General features: G+C 39.9%; 2 protein-coding genes across 5 annotated transcripts in view; both read left to right on the top strand.

The window, feature by feature from the left end:
- Positions 1-8,236, top strand: part of LOC140269903 (ribosomal protein S6 kinase alpha-1) — a 43,276-nt gene extending 35,040 nt beyond the window's left edge. For 3 of the 4 annotated variants that reach the window (XM_072364924.1, XM_072364925.1, XM_072364922.1), the window contains 15 exons: positions 62-99; positions 447-589; positions 752-822; positions 924-1,012; positions 1,125-1,189; positions 1,298-1,400; positions 1,562-1,692; positions 2,996-3,121; positions 3,299-3,388; positions 3,493-3,651; positions 4,406-4,567; positions 4,710-4,786; positions 4,880-4,997; positions 5,101-5,238; positions 6,370-8,236. In XM_072364924.1, coding sequence (XP_072221025.1) covers positions 62-99; positions 447-589; positions 752-822; positions 924-1,012; positions 1,125-1,189; positions 1,298-1,400; positions 1,562-1,692; positions 2,996-3,121; positions 3,299-3,388; positions 3,493-3,651; positions 4,406-4,567; positions 4,710-4,786; positions 4,880-4,997; positions 5,101-5,238; positions 6,370-6,492 — 1,633 coding nt within the window. In that variant the 3' untranslated portion in view covers positions 6,493-8,236. The remainder of the gene's footprint in view (positions 1-61; positions 100-446; positions 590-751; positions 823-923; positions 1,013-1,124; positions 1,190-1,297; positions 1,401-1,561; positions 1,693-2,995; positions 3,122-3,298; positions 3,389-3,492; positions 3,652-4,405; positions 4,568-4,709; positions 4,787-4,879; positions 4,998-5,100; positions 5,239-6,369) is intronic. The other variant, XM_072364923.1, reaches the window with a different exon arrangement.
- Positions 8,237-8,908: 672 nt separating this feature from the next.
- Positions 8,909-11,464, top strand: LOC140269815 (ribosomal protein S6 kinase alpha-1-like). Its single transcript, XM_072364798.1, has 4 exons — positions 8,909-9,003; positions 9,097-9,214; positions 9,318-9,455; positions 11,246-11,464. The coding sequence occupies exons 1-4, from the start codon at positions 8,909-8,911 to the stop codon at positions 11,462-11,464; spliced, it is 570 nt and encodes a 189-aa protein (XP_072220899.1).
- Positions 11,465-15,758: the final 4,294 nt, after the last annotated feature.

Here is a 15,758-nt window from a genome sequence, read left to right as displayed (position 1 = left end):
CTGTTCTACACTTGCAGCATTTGATGTTTTTATTTTGACTTTGGGCACTGTTTCCTTTCAGTATTCTCTTGGATGAAGAGGGACATATCAAACTCACAGGTGAGTCTCCTGCTCCTTTCTTTACATCCCAATCTACCTGGCGAATACCTATACACACAGACACAATAGCTTTCCTCTCGTAACTTGCTGACCTTCATTGCTCCTTGACAGCCTTATCTTGCTCACTCCAGATATCTGCATATGGACCTGTATATGTTCCTTGAGTTAATTATTATACTTATCAACATCCCTGTGTCCCGCCTCCATTGAACCAAAGGTGACCTCAGGAGGTTTAGAGACTCACCAATGAGGCTTCTGCAGACAAAGATTAACTGCTGAAGATGAAAACAACAGATTCGTGCTGCACATTAATAATGTTTTTACATGTCCGGTGGTGTGCTTTCCAGATTTTGGTTTGTGTAAAGAAGCAATCGATCATGAGAAGAAAGCTTATTCCTTCTGCGGTACTGTGGAGTACATGGCCCCGGAGGTAGTGAACAGGCAGGGACACACCCACAGTGCCGACTGGTGGTCATATGGGGTACTAATGGTAAGGAGGGGGGAAGAAACGGCTATAGATTTTTTTTCATGCTGGGTCACAAATGTTCATTTGCAACTATTTCAGGTCCTCTTTTATTCAGAGCCTTGTAACTATAACTATCCAACTGCGTACATGTATCAAGCTGAGTTGACTGTTTGTTCTCCCTCCTAGTTTGAGATGTTGACAGGGGCGCTGCCATTTCAAGGGAAGGACCGCAAAGAAACTATGAATCTCATTCTGAAGTGAGTACCATCTGTTTCCAAAAACAGTCACATTCTGCCACTATTAAAAGTGCCTTGGGTGCAATAATTCAAAGTCGCATCCCGTCTGTCTCTCACTGCAGGGCACGTCTAGGAATGCCTCAGTTCCTTAGTGCAGAGGCTCAGTCTCTGCTCCGGGCTTTGTTCAAGAGGAACCCTGCCAACAGACTGGGTTAGTTTCAGCTCAAGAGCACGACTTTTACCAACGGCAGAATATCTGTCACAGTTTCAGAGGGAGCGATAATAATGCTCCGCTTGATAGGCTGTTGATGTTTTGCTTATAGGATCAGGTGCTGACGGTGCAGAGGAGATTAAGCGGCAAGGTTTCTACTCCACTATAGACTGGAATGTGAGTGTCTGACTGTTGAGCACATTTCAATTGTGCATAGGTTGAAAAAGAACTGATGATGTACAAAACATCAACTTTATGTAGTGAATAAATCTCTTTTTTTTTCAGAAACTCTTCCGAAAAGAAATAAAGCCCCCTTTCAAACCAGCTGTAGCGCGTCCGGACGACACCTTCTACTTTGACTCCGAATTCACTTCTCGCACACCAAAAGGTAAGAGATCAAAACTGAAAGGTCACCTGATGCTGTTCTGATAACTGGCTTCACGTGTTTCCTATCTGCTGAAAAGAATGTGGTTTAAAGTGTTTATTCCACCAACTTTTTTCAACATGGACTCTGGTAAGCATGTTTCTAATAGTTGAGTTTTCTTACAGACTCCCCGGGTGTGCCTCCCAGTGCCGGAGCTCATCAGCTATTCAGAGGCTTCAGTTTTGTCGCATCAACTATGTTGGAGGACGAAGGATCAGTGGAGCCTGTGAAGCCCCCACCACACCCAGTGGTCCAGGTGGGCTGTTGGTTATCTTTTTATAGATGCAGAATGAGGGGCTATAGCAAAAAAGGCAAAAAAAACCTGTACAAAGGCACATTTCCGCAAGACATTTGATCATACAAGCAAAGCACTTTTCACTGCTCTGAGCAGACAGACATTGTGGTCAAACTTTTTGCTTCAGCACACTCAGATTTATTCAAAATTGAATTATTGAATTTTTATAAACTGCTACACAAGTATAAACTGTGTATTTGTAACCGAGTCTGTCTCCTGAAACACCAGAAGCCTCTCCACCAGAGCTTTAACATTTCCCTAATGAGCAGTACACATCAACACTGACATATCCCCCCCATCACAATGAGAGAAAACAAGATTTTGTCTCATCTGTGCGCCCATAACTTGATTTACAGCACACTGTATCAACCTATTCAAGCACAACTGGAACTGCAAACCAACTATGCTATCAGAGTATTTACTGAACTTATTTACAGAACAAAGCAGACAAATGCACTAGAATAATGCTTTGAATGTCATATCAGCACACCAAAAATGGTTCAGTTTGTGTTGTAAGGATAATGTTTAAAGTCCGGCTGTTCATGCAGTGAAGGTTAGGCACTGCGGGGGTGAGGAATATTACGCTCAGCAAAATAAATAAATGTATCAAATGAAATTACATTAATTAGCTCCTGACGTTAGCACCTAAGCTGTTAATGACACCGTACATTAGGGTTTGTGTTGATCGACGGAGCCTGCAGTCTCTTTACACTACATTCAGTCTACCACTTAATGATTTGTGGTGGATGAAATCTAGATTTGAAAAAGCACTGCAAAATGGCCGATTATATTCTCTGCAGTGGACTGTATAGTGAACGAGTGGATATCCTGAACACAGGCGGAAGGTGTCTGTTAACAGCTGGATTTTAAGCAATTTATTTTTCACATTAGCCATCTCGCCAGCTGTCAAAATCTAACAGAAAATCCAGAAGCTAGAGTCTGTGAAAGTGTGTAGGAACCATGGTAACAGAAGAAGAAGAAGGGAAGAAAGACACACACAGTTTGTAAAGTGCAAGCCAGACTGGAGCATTAGAGAATGAAATGGTTCAGTAAAGGTTACATGGCTTCAGATTGGGTTTTGTGCCTGACAGGAGCAGCAATGAGCTGCGTGTGGCAGATTGAGAGTGACAGTTCGACAGAGAAAAAGTGTTCCCGTAAATAGATTGAGCTTCTTCCCAAAAACCGTCAGCGTCCTCCAACCTTGTCAGTTCTGTCAGTCTGTCACACCTCCGTCACTCTTCCCTTATCCTCTCTTTCTCTGCAGCAGTTGCATGGAAAGAACCTGCTGTTTAGCGACGGCTACGTACTGAAGGAGGACATTGGCATGGGCTCTTTCTCTGTCTGTAAACGGTGCATCCACAAAGCCACCAACACTGAATATGCTGTCAAGGTATGGCACATGGGAAATGGTTATAGTTCGAACAGTATCAAGCTGAATTTGTTTGATTAGCTCAAAAACCGATTGATAATCTTTAGAATTTTTTTAAATCCACTTTTATTGTTGAGTTTGTGTCTAGAGTGAAGCAAGAGCAAAATGAGTCCTGTTGGGTTTTTTTGTGACTGACAGATGATTGACAAAACAAGCACGGACCCCTCCGAGGAGATTGAGATTCTACTCAGATATGGACAGCACCCCAACATCATAACACTGAAGGATGTGAGTCTAAACGCACACTTAAATCAAGCTGTTTTTTTGTTTTTTTACCTTGGGCATTAGAAAGAATAAGCCTCACTGTTGGTGGAACCTTGTTTCTGTCCCAGGTGTATGACAACGGTAAGCAGGTGTTCCTGGTGACGGAACTGATGCGCGGAGGAGAGCTGCTGGATCGGATCCTCAAGCAAAAGTTCTTTTCGGAGCGAGAGGCCAGCGCCGTGCTTCACACCATCACAAAGACTGCAGAGTACCTCCACTCACAAGGGGTGAGGGGCAATTAGCACACAGCCTGTTGTTACACTACTTATACCTGTCTTCATTACTCAGGTTGAAGATGATAATTCATTTTCTGCACATCCCATTCGGATGCCCAATTTTTCTGTAAAAGCAGTTTCCAATTTCAACGATACTTTCTCACATGAACAATAACTTGTAAAACTGATAAAGCTGTAAATCTGCAACAAGAAAGACACACATTGGGTGCCCATATAGCTTATCTGCATGTCGTTCCTGCTTTCATGCCTTTTTCCTGACTCTAAAAAGCTTCCGGCTTAAAAGCCAAAAGATATTCTTGAGTCGAAATTTTTTCAATTAACAAATTTGTTAAAAAACTCTCAGAAATTCTCTGAGGAAAAAAAAAACAACAACTGTGCAGGAGAAAAATGTTTTGTTTTGAAGCCGCATCGGGTCTGTTGGCAAGGTGAGATCAACCCTGTCACATCACAGATGTCACTGCTGTCTGTGCTTTATGGTAAATTTGAAGGCACTTTGCAGCCGGATTCAGCTATAACAGAAACCAAAGCATTTAGCGTCCCAGTATCATTACATCTCATGTAATCTTGATTAGATCTTTTGAAAAATCGTCCTTAAGGATATGCAAAAATCATCTGAAGCTCTTTTGCTCATATTCTGTAATATTGTGGATTTTTTTTTATTTAATCTCCTTTCATCTACAGTCACTCCCCTCTTGCTTTGTTCTCGTTTTATTCCCCCCTCCCTGTATCCTCTTGTTTTCATCAGGTGGTGCACAGAGACCTGAAGCCCAGCAACATTCTCTATGTTGACGAGTCAGGAAATCCCGAGTCCATCAGGATCTGTGACTTTGGATTTGCAAAGCAGTTGCGCGCCAACAATGGTCTGCTGATGACCCCGTGTTATACTGCCAACTTTGTAGCACCTGAGGTGAGCAGCTCACATAGAGTCACAGTCATACTTGAGAGGGTAGAGATTGTCTCAAATTTAACTAAAAACCTCAGCTGTTGTCGACTTGAAACATTACGTCTTAAACATTAAACTAATATGTGTAATGATATCGGACTTGCAGGTGTTGAAGCGTCAAGGCTATGACGAAGGATGTGACATCTGGAGTCTGGGTGTCTTGCTGTACACCATGCTGGCTGGGTGAATAGCAACACTTAAGTGTCTTTGATGCACATATAGTTTCTTTCTTGTTGCACTCTGTATTCACTCTGTTGTCTACTTTTCTCCCGCCAGTTTTACTCCGTTTGCCAACGGACCTGAGGATACTCCAAATGAGATCCTGAGCAGAATAGGAAGCGGTCACTTCAGTCTAACTGGAGGCAACTGGGACACCGTGTCGGATGCTGCAAAAGTACGCTCCAGATCTGTCTGACGGCTCATTTGCTTAAATTCCTTATAGATGGGTTTTGGTGTCTTTCTTGTAAGTAATTACTTTCATTTCATACTACTTCTAGGACCTTGTGTCAAAGATGCTTCATGTAGACCCCCACCAGAGACTAACTGCTAAGCAGGTTCTCAAACACCCCTGGATCGTCCAGAGAGACAAACTACCCAACAGCCAGCTCCCACACCAGGACCCCAAACTGGTCAAGGTAACAAAACTAAGTACATTCTTTAGATATGGTGTTTATCAACTCAGAATAGATTATGCCTTAAATGAATATAGATTTATTTTAAATGGCAATGTAAATTTGAACACTTCAAATGACAATAAGATGAGTTCTGATTTGAAGTGCTGCCAGATCAAACTGACTGAATCCCCCCCTTAGTTCACCTTCAACTCTGGGAGATTATGATTATACACAGTCATGTGAACGGGTGAACAACACGTGATATAATAAACTGTTAGTATTTATTTTGAAGAAGCCCCTGAGGCCGAAATGGCGATCAATAAATTTGGATGCATACACCTGCCAGAGTGTGGGACACCTTTTTGAAATGTGTTTTATATAAACTAAATTGGAGATATTTGGTCATAATCCACAGCACCACGTTTCATAAAAAAGAAACGCACCATATCGGCACAAATGCCTCATACCAGCTGTCAGCACTGTGGTGGAGGGGTGATCATTTAGGCTTGTTTTGCAGCCGCAAGAACTGGGCACCCTGCAGTCAATCAGCATGGTTACATGCACTGCAGCTGCACTTCAAACTGGGCTATTTAACCAAACCAACATTCTTTTAACGCTATACACATGCACGTATGCATAAACAAATGTCTGCAAACCTCAATGAACTGCAGCAACGTTTGAAAGAAGCGACCTTTAAAAAGCCTATACAACAACGTGAGAGTCGGATAATAGTATTCAGAAAAGGACTGCTTCAAGTTATTGCTGATCATGCAGTGTATTTAGTGTTTATTTATCTAGTTTTATGAAGCCAAACTTGTCAAATCTTAGCTGTTTATCATCAGTTCAGACCACATCAAGTACGTACAGAATTTATCTTTCTCGAGCAATATTTTAGTTTGCTGTAATTGTGCTTCACTTCTATTCTCAGAGCCTCTCTTAAAACTGTTGGGGGAACTTTGGGGAAGTCCTCATCCCATTAAAATAAATAAATAAATGAACAAACAAACAAAAAAAAAACTCTGGGATTAAAAAAAATATAGATAAAATACTTGAATAGCTCCAAAAATGGTTCAGAATGATCATGGTGTCTTTGAAATTTCATACCCAGTTTTTGTGTATTTGGGCTACATTAACACTGCTGTTTGTATGCAGGGTGCAATGGCAGCCACCTACTCTGCTCTGAAGAACTCCCAACCCACTCCAGAGCTCAAGCCCATTGAGAGTTCCTTCCTTGCTCAGAGGCGTGTGAAGAAGCTGCCCTCCACCTCCCTGTAGAGACTCGGAACAGCCAATCAGCTCTCTGGAGTCTGATCAAACCACACCTCCTGGCTCCAAACCACTCAGTCAGCTTGCTCGTGGATGTAGTGTCCACCCACTAGAAACCAGCCAAGGAACACTGACTGTGGTCCTGCCAGCATCCTTTAACATCTTTTTCTTGCTATCATTCTCCTTGTGTGGCTCATCATCAGCAGCTGTTAGCCAGTCTACTTGGACCAGCAAAAGATCATGAGGATGGATGGGAGCAATAAGGGCATAAAGAAAAGAAACGAGGGGTTTTGGTTTTTGACAGACGTATTAGTACTGTGTGGGTGTATGATGTGTGAGTGTGTGTGTGTGCATGACCTGGAACAGAGTCGAAACAGCCATGTTTTTGATAGTGACAATGAAAGTTTTCTCTCCTGATCATTGCTGTAATTGGTTCTCACTGCACGCCTGTCCGTCTGCCTGTTTTGCCATCTGTCTTCCTGTTCTTTTTGTAGAGTTGATGAGCTTTATATTACCGGTTGTGCTGCCAAATCAACTTGTGCTGACAGCACATAACCACAGTACTGTCCAACTGCTGTTAAATGTTTTTCAAAGAGTATTATTGATCTAAATATTAAACATTTCTGCCATAAATGCCTCTTTGGCTTTGGTACAACCAGAATATGTTGACTCTGGGAAATGTCAAATGCTGATGTTTTGGTTAATGTCAATCTAAACTTGTATTTGGTTTTATGGAGAGCGCATGTGTGTGTGTGCGTGTGTGTGTCAGTTGCATGACTTGCAGTGTGTGTCTGTACTGTCTTGCGGGATGCTGCAGAGTCGTGCATTGTTTGGTGATGTGATGATGTCATGTGGCTTCCTTGTGTTGCTGCGCTCCCTTTTTCTCTGCTTGGTCAATCTGCTGGCAAACATTGGAGATGTCTATTATTTTTTATTACTACAAAAATTAGTAAAATAGGTGGCTTTCTGTGAAAGAAAACCTGCCCGAGGAACGATGTGGCATGTTGAAATTTGGCGATTTGCTTTGTTTTTGTGTTTTCTCAGTTTTTTTCCATTGTGTTTCTTGGATAATGCATATTGAGAGCTGTTTCTTGTGTTTGCTGCTTTTGTTGTAGATTTTTTTCCTTTTCTTTTCTTTTTGTCCAAAGAAAGTGGTGAATTAAATATAGTGAAAGACATGCTGAGCAGATCATAGCCTATGGACTTGTTGCCGTACACGTCTCTTCTTCTGATGTATAAAAGAATGGCAGGGGCTGACTGCTGTCTTAGATGATCTGAGCTTTCAAATGCAACTTCTGTCAAATCACTGGTTGGTAATCTCATACAGATCTGCCCTCATCGTGGCGTATCTTTACTTCCATTGATATTTTTAGTTCTGTTAACTTCACTTGTTTACACTTTAGTGACACTGAATTTGAGATCTTCTAAAGAAGACAAAATGTGTCTCATCGTAAGTTGCTTCACGGGGTAGGTCCTGCTTTCAGCTCAGTGCCTAGGCCTACAGGTGAGGCAGAATGTCTTGCATGGGAAACGCATGAAATCCAGACGATTCTGTGCATCTTTAGAAGGAAAGACCTGTGTGGCTAAATAATCTGTGAACCAGCTGTCTTACCTCAAAAGGGATCAAAGTTATAATTCTTGTTTGTTGGCAAAACTCTCTCTTCTTTGATTAATGGTATGATGGTAAGATGTTATTGTATGATAAAGAAGAAGATTTTTATATCTTACAATATTAAAAATTAAGTTGCTATGATGAGCTGTTTGCATTCTTTTTTCATAAGTTATGCTTTCTATGGGGGTAATCAAGTTCCACAAAGAAACTCGCATTTCAAAGGGCTTAAAATTCATCCCGAAGAGGCTCAAATACTGTATTTTCACATTAATAATGGATCCCTCTTTTTCCCTACTGCAGTCAATAGCGTCTTTTTATTTGATCCTCCATGTTAATCACCAGAAAGCTCCACAGAAGACATTATACAAATCTACTGCAAATACAAGTTGGATTATGTGTAAAAATGTAAACTTATCAGATTGTAACTAAATGATTTCCTTTTGCATTAAAAGCATTTTTTAATTGAAAATATTACAAAGGCAATTATCAATTGTTGAAAATGACGTTTTTTTTTAATGCACTGGGATAGGTTCCTATCCTGCACAAACCTGAATAAAATAAAAACGGATTCTCATTCTAAGCCTGATGACAGCTAAATATATATATTTTTTTTTAAATTTCAGTTGTTGAGCAACTTAAGTTCTGTGTCAAGTTAGAATGGGAATGAAAACATTTATATTTCAACACCGAGAGGGAACATCCCAACGTGCGTTACTGCAATTGAGAGGGTAGAGATTGTCTCAAATTGAACTAAAAACCTCAGCTGTTGTCGATTTGAGACATTACTTCTTAAACATTAAACTAATATGTGTAATGATATCGGACTTGCAGGTGTTGAAGCGTCAAGGCTATGACGAAGGATGTGACATCTGGAGTCTGGGTGTCTTGCTGTACACCATGCTGGCTGGGTGAATAGCAACACTTAAGTGTCTTTGACGCACATATAGTTTCTTTCTTGTTGCACTCTGTATTCACTCTGTTGTCTACTTTTCTCCCGCCAGTTTTACTCCGTTTGCCAACGGACCTGAGGATACTCCAAATGAGATCCTGAGCAGAATAGGAAGCGGTCACTTCAGTCTAACTGGAGGCAACTGGGACACCGTGTCGGATGCTGCAAAAGTACGCTCCAGATCTGTCTGACGGCTCATTTGCTTAAATTCCTTATAGATGGGTTTTGGTGTCTTTCTTGTAAGTAATTACTTTCATTTCATACTACTTCTAGGACCTTGTGTCAAAGATGCTTCATGTAGACCCCCACCAGAGACTAACTGCTAAGCAGGTTCTCAAACACCCCTGGATTGTCCAGAGAGACAAACTACCCAACAGCCAGCTCCCACACCAGGACCCCAAACTGGTCAAGGTAACAAAACTAAGTACATTCTTTAGATATGGTGTTTATCAACTCAGAATAGATTATGCCTTAAATGAATATAGATTTATTTTAAATGGCAATGTAAATTTTAACACTTCAAATGACTGGTTCTAAGATGAGTTCTGATTTGAAGTGCTGCCAGATCAAACTGAGATTATGATTATACGCAGTCATGTGAATGAGTGAACAACACGTGATATAATAAACTGTTAGTATTTATTTTGAAGAAGCCCCTGAGGCCGAAATGGCGATCAATAAATTTGGATGCATACACCTGCCAGAGTGTGGGACACCTTTTTGAAATGTGTTTTATATAAACTAAATTGGAGATATTTGGTCATAATCCACAGCACCACGTTTCATAAAAAAGAAACGCACCATATCGGCACAAATGCCTCATACCAGCTCATACAGATCTGCCCTCATCGTGGAGTATCTTTTACTTCCATTGATATTTTTAGTTCTGTTAACTTCACTTGTTTACACTTTAGTGACACTGAATTTGAGATCTTCTAAAGAAGACAAAATGTGTCTCATCGTAAGTTGCTTCACGGGGTAGGTCCTGCTTTCAGCTCAGTGCCTAGGCCTACAGGTGAGGCAGAATGTCTTGCATGGGAAACGCATGAAATCCAGACGATTCTGTGCATCTTTAGAAGGAAAGACCTGTGTGGCTAAATAATCTGTGAACCAGCTGTCTTACCTCAAAAGGGATCAAAGTTATAATTCTTGTTTGTTGGCAAAACTCTCTCTTCTTTGATTAATGGTATGATGGTAAGATGTTATTGTATGATAAAGAAGAAGATTTTTATATCTTACAATATTAAAAATTAAGTTGCTATGATGAGCTGTTTGCATTCTTTTTTCATAAGTTATGCTTTCTATGGGGGTAATCAAGTTCCACAAAGAAACTCACATTTCAAAGGGCTTAAAATTCATCCCGAAGAGGCTCAAATACTGTATTTTCACATTAATAATGGATCCCTCTTTTTCCCTACTGCAGGCAATAGCGTCTTTTTATTTGATCCTCCGTGTTAATCACCAGAAAGCTCCACAGAAGACATTATACAAATCTACTGCAAATACAAGTTGGATTATGTGTAAAAATGTAAACTTATCAGATTGTAACTAAATGATTTCCTTTTGCATTAAAAGCATTTTTAATTGAAAATATTACAAAGGCAATTATCAATTGTTGAAAATGGCGTTTTTTTTAATGCACTGGGATAGGTTCCTATCCTGCACAAACCTGAATAAAATAAAAACTGATTCTCATTCTAAGCCTGATGACAGCTAAATAAACTTTTTTTTTTTTTTAAATTTCAGTTGTTGAGCAACTTAAGTTCTATGTCAAGTTAGAATGGGAATGAAAACATTTATATTTCAACACCGAGAGGGAACATCCCAACGTGCGTTACTGCAATTGAGAGGGTAGAGATTGTCTCAAATTGAACTAAAAACCTCAGCTGTTGTCGATTTGAGACATTACTTCTTAAACATTAAACTAATATGTGTAATGATATCGGACTTGCAGGTGTTGAAGCGTCAAGGCTATGACGAAGGATGTGATCAAATTAGAAAATAGCTTCTTTCTTTTCTTTTCTTTTTTTTTGTGAAGTACTATGTTTCGAAGTTCGATTTGTATGTCTGGTATGGTAAGAGAGGTTTAATCTATTTGAAAGTCACTGTACTGCAGGCTGTACTTCTGATAACAAAAAAAAACTAATTTCTTAAAAGAATGTCAGCTGACCACATGTTGATTTTAATTCATCTTTGTCCAGGTGGTTCCACATAGCAATCAGAGCGCTTCTACTGCACTGCTACTTGAATCAGGATCCATAGTGGATTACTACTACGGTGGCCGACAAGGGTCAAACGGAAGGCAACTGCTCAATATGTCTCAGCTCGAGAAAACAGCTTCAAGTACAGAAACGATGCAAAATCACAAACTCAAACACAAGTCTAAACGAGGTACAAAACGAGCAAAGTGGTGCAAATGAAAAAAAAAACAGACACATGCATCACCATCAAACGTGCTGCAAATAGAGAAACGATCTGCAAACCAAGACACGATTGTCAAACGAAAAATCATTTTGGATCGTGTTCCAAACCTGCAGGGGACGCAGGTAATGGTAATGTGCTTTATTTTCACATATTAATTCATTAAATTTTTTAAGACTTTTACATAAAGTTAATTGTATTAAGTAATTAGTGTGCTTAAAGTGATTGTTCAACATTTTGGCAAATTGACCTATTGCCATAACAGGCACTGATAATAGAAGGTAATGCACCTATTCATATGACTATAGGGATTGTAGCATGAGGCCAATTTACGAAACTGTTGAAATACCCCTTTAATGTTACCAGTCTTCTCTGATACTGATATTTTTCTTGCCATTTTACAGTATTTTTTCTCTCTGAATATTTTGTAGGTTCAAGGATGGGCTTTCAGCACTTAATGTGAGTCATTTTGGAGCAGCATGCATCCACATTCAAGGCATTTATGTGCTCAAGTGTGGAACAGCTGACATCCACAACACTGGATAACCTTTTTGAGGTTCATCTCAGTAAACAAGGCACTACAAGATGCCAAGAGGAAACCAGAGTACTAGCATTCTGGAGAGACTATCTCCTCGATACAGAAGGTTTATTACAATAGCATGTCATACAATTGTTCCCATTTCTCTCATCTTTTATGAATGACAGATTTACTAAAACACATTTTAACTTTATAATGTTTTTTTTTCCAGATAAAAAAACAGGACTTTCCCTGGCTGACATCCTGATGTTCGCCATAGGACTCAGTTCTCTGCCCCCATCTGGGATTAACCCAAGACCAAAATTGGTGTTTCAAAGGAAGTCTCGCTTCCCATGCAGCAGAACCTGTGCAAACACAATGGAAATTCCACTGTCAATGACTTATGAAGAGTTTGCAAAGGACATGGACTTCGGAATAGAAAATTCACCTGGTTTTGGACTGTACTCATTTATTTTTTTATTGTATAACAAACTGTTAGGTTGACCTTTAGTGTCTAAAGTTCAACAGTTATTACCTGTATTTTCAGTTCTGTTACAAATCAGCCATGTTCTTCAATGTCATATAAAGTTCCACACAGGTCTCCCAGGTCATTGGCTGCGTTACACCACTTTGCCTATGGAGAATGTCATCTGATGCGGATCCTGACAAACATTGAGTGGGATAAAGGCAGAGATTGAATTTTATTAGAATTATCATACTTTGCCTCTGATGGACTGTGGAAGTCCTTTAACATCAGAACCTGCATAAACGCCAAATTTTCTACCCATATGGCAGTGAAACTCACAATGCACCTCAACGACACACAGCTCAAGATTTGGTTAGCTTGCACTGTAACTTTATTACACAACACAAGCTGTTAAAAGTCAAATATAATGCATTTTACATAAAGGTGTGGTGTGAACTACCGTAAATTCCGGACAATAGCGTGCACCTGAATATAAGCCGCTCCCTCTCATTTTGAAAAGAAAATCCATTTCGTGCTTGTATAAACCGCACCGGATTATAAGCCGCGGGTGTCCACATTTGAATAGATATTTACACAGAAAGAAGTTACATGTGAGGATTTTTAAACTTTTAGTTTAATGCGTATGGTAACATAAACAAATACATGCTGCAAATGCTTTTTTTTCTGAACAGTGCCTGTAACATCAATAGTTTTAACTTAAACACCGATCAGTAACACACAAATATGGCGTAAATGCTTTTTTTTTTTTTCAAACAGTGCCTGTAACATCGATGGTTTTAACTTAAATACCAATAAGTAATGCACAAATATGGCGTAAATGCTTTTTTTCCCGAATAGTGCCTGCAACACAGATGGTTTCAACTTTAACACCTATCGGTAACGCACAAATACGGCGTAAATGCTTTTTTTTTTTTTTCAAACAGTGCCTGTAACATGGTTGGTAAGAATAAGAAAAAGACAGTAGCCTACCAGGAAAAGTCATTGATCGCCTTCTTCATCTTCCTCCTGCGCACTAAAGTCATCTTCTTCAGTTAATGAAATGAACAGCCTCAGAACTTCGTCACCCACTGCATCATATGCATTTCTTCGTTTGTTTTCCATGTTGAGGGTGAGTACAAATGACCGATTTACAATAATTTAGTAGTGTAAGTGTGTTTGATTTATCGTACAATTTCATTGGACCACTGTGAACTATTCGTTCATTTTAATTGGTCTAATGTTATGAGGCAAAATGTTTTTGGCGGCATGAAAAAAAAAGAGAAAAAAACGTACAATAGCCACGGTGCTCAAAGCCTGGGAAAAAAAGTAGCGGCTTGTCGTCCGGAATTTACGGTACATCAATGTTATTAACAAACTGGATATGAGTCCACTTACTGTTGTCTGCATATTCTGCCAAAAAATGCACATTAGAGCCACATGAGCCACAGAACATGTAAATTGTTCCAAGATCTTGTCCACAGTAAGGGGAAAACATAGCCTGAAAAAAAGCAGATAGATCAGTATAATCTAGAAAACTAAAAATGAGAAACATGATAGCCTAAGTAACATTATTGAGGTGAGTATTGGCCTAATACTCTTCACTACCTCTTGACACACAACGGAGATAATTCATAACTGCTTACAAGATAACTGCTGCCATTAACAAGCATACTGTAACATGTAATGTGCACCGTTGTATGGTATGGGAGACTGTGGTAAGAAGGCCTTTTGATGTACTATTAAAACAGGTGTTTTATATCAATCTCTAATCATCTTGTCTTACTAGGCAGGCTAATCTACATGTAAATGTGCAGCGTTGTACAGTGATATACACATCAAATAAAAGTAAGGTGACCAGATTTGTGAAATGAAAATCGGGGACATTTTCAATGCAGAGGTGAAAAATCTGCCAAAAAAAACCCCTGTCAAAAATAAATAAGTCAATACACAACATACCATTTATCGCGGCCGCTGGTTTCCTTTTCTTTCCTTTTCGTCGCATCTAGATTGTTGTTGTTGTTGTTCATATGACGTCTTCTCTGGCGATGTGTTAAATGGCTACCATAGTAACTGGTGTTACTTTGAGTCTGCGCGCATTTCCCCCCATTCAGTGTCAAAATCGGGGACGTTTTCGGGGACAGCTTTGACCGGGGACAGGTCACCCAAAACGGGACGTCTGGTCACCTTACTCAGGAGTGAAAATGGGTCAGAATTCGTACTTGTAACTTTAGTTTTGTAAACTTGTAACTTCAGGGCTGTACATGAAGGTGGGAAATGTGTGTGTCTGTCAGGTTTAAGTTTTACACATACATATTACACAAAATATTTTAAAACTTAAATATCTTTCTGACCCTTATTTGATCCCATAGAGCGCTCTAAGTTAGAAAGCTTGAATCTCTCATTTAATGGCTCAAACTGTTACTGAGCAGCTTTTAGTTTGTTAAGATGAGGAATCAAAGCTATTAAAGGAATAAACTCTACAGTTCAGCATCTGAACAGAAGAATGGAAGCAGCTCAGAAAGGAGGCTGAAGCTGTGTTTTGGTGGTTCAGGCAGGTACAGAGCAGCTTGTGTAAGCAGAGGAAGGGGGTTCAACTCCTGTGGATGCTGATGGCTTTTATAAAAGGAAGGGCAGGTTGTTCAGCTCAGAGTCGGCTGGGCTTTTTGAAGCCAAAATAAAAAGAGAAACTTTAGGATTCAACCTTTCACTGTGTAGTTGCTCAGCTCAGGCTGTTGGGTCAAAGCTTCAAAACAAAGTGTTAAAGGGATGGGCAGATAGCTCAGAGTGATAAGATTGAAGCCCAAAGCTGCAAAGAGACTTAAACTTCACAACTTAAAGCTGTTTCACTCTTTCCTTTGGCCTCTAAAACCTGAAGACATTTAAACTCTTTAAGCAGTGCTCACAGGACTTGAACATATGAGCTCCGAGTCCCAAAGCAGTTTATTGAGCCTCTGAGTTACGACTCTGCTGGTTTGTGCTGCTTTCTTGGCACTTTTTACCTGAGACTGATGACCACAGACTCTATATTTTAGTGTTCCAACATGTTTCCTGTGAAGCAGCTTTGCTCATCAACTGTCTTTGGTTTGTTCAGCTGCTTGGTGTTGGGTTGGGACTGTTCTGTATCCAGATAAATTCTCTGACTTGTTGGTTTGAGTGGAACCTTGAACTCAGTCCCTCTGCCTTCCCAAGGTGATATCTAACAGCCAAAGCTGTTCTTCCTGACAGAAGCTTGGTCTTTCTTGAAGCTTTTGTCTCTTTTTTTTTTTTTAGTTTTGGCCTTCAAAAATGGAATCTGGTAAAGACTCTGCCT

Source organism: Leuresthes tenuis, unplaced genomic scaffold (assembly GCF_036924035.1).
Source record: "Leuresthes tenuis unplaced genomic scaffold, fLeuTen1.0.hap1 SCAF_15, whole genome shotgun sequence".
In the NCBI taxonomy this organism is placed as follows: Eukaryota; Metazoa; Chordata; class Actinopteri; order Atheriniformes; family Atherinopsidae; genus Leuresthes; species Leuresthes tenuis.
Note: the sequence above shows the minus strand (reverse complement) of the source record. Positions and strands in the feature narration are given on the sequence as shown.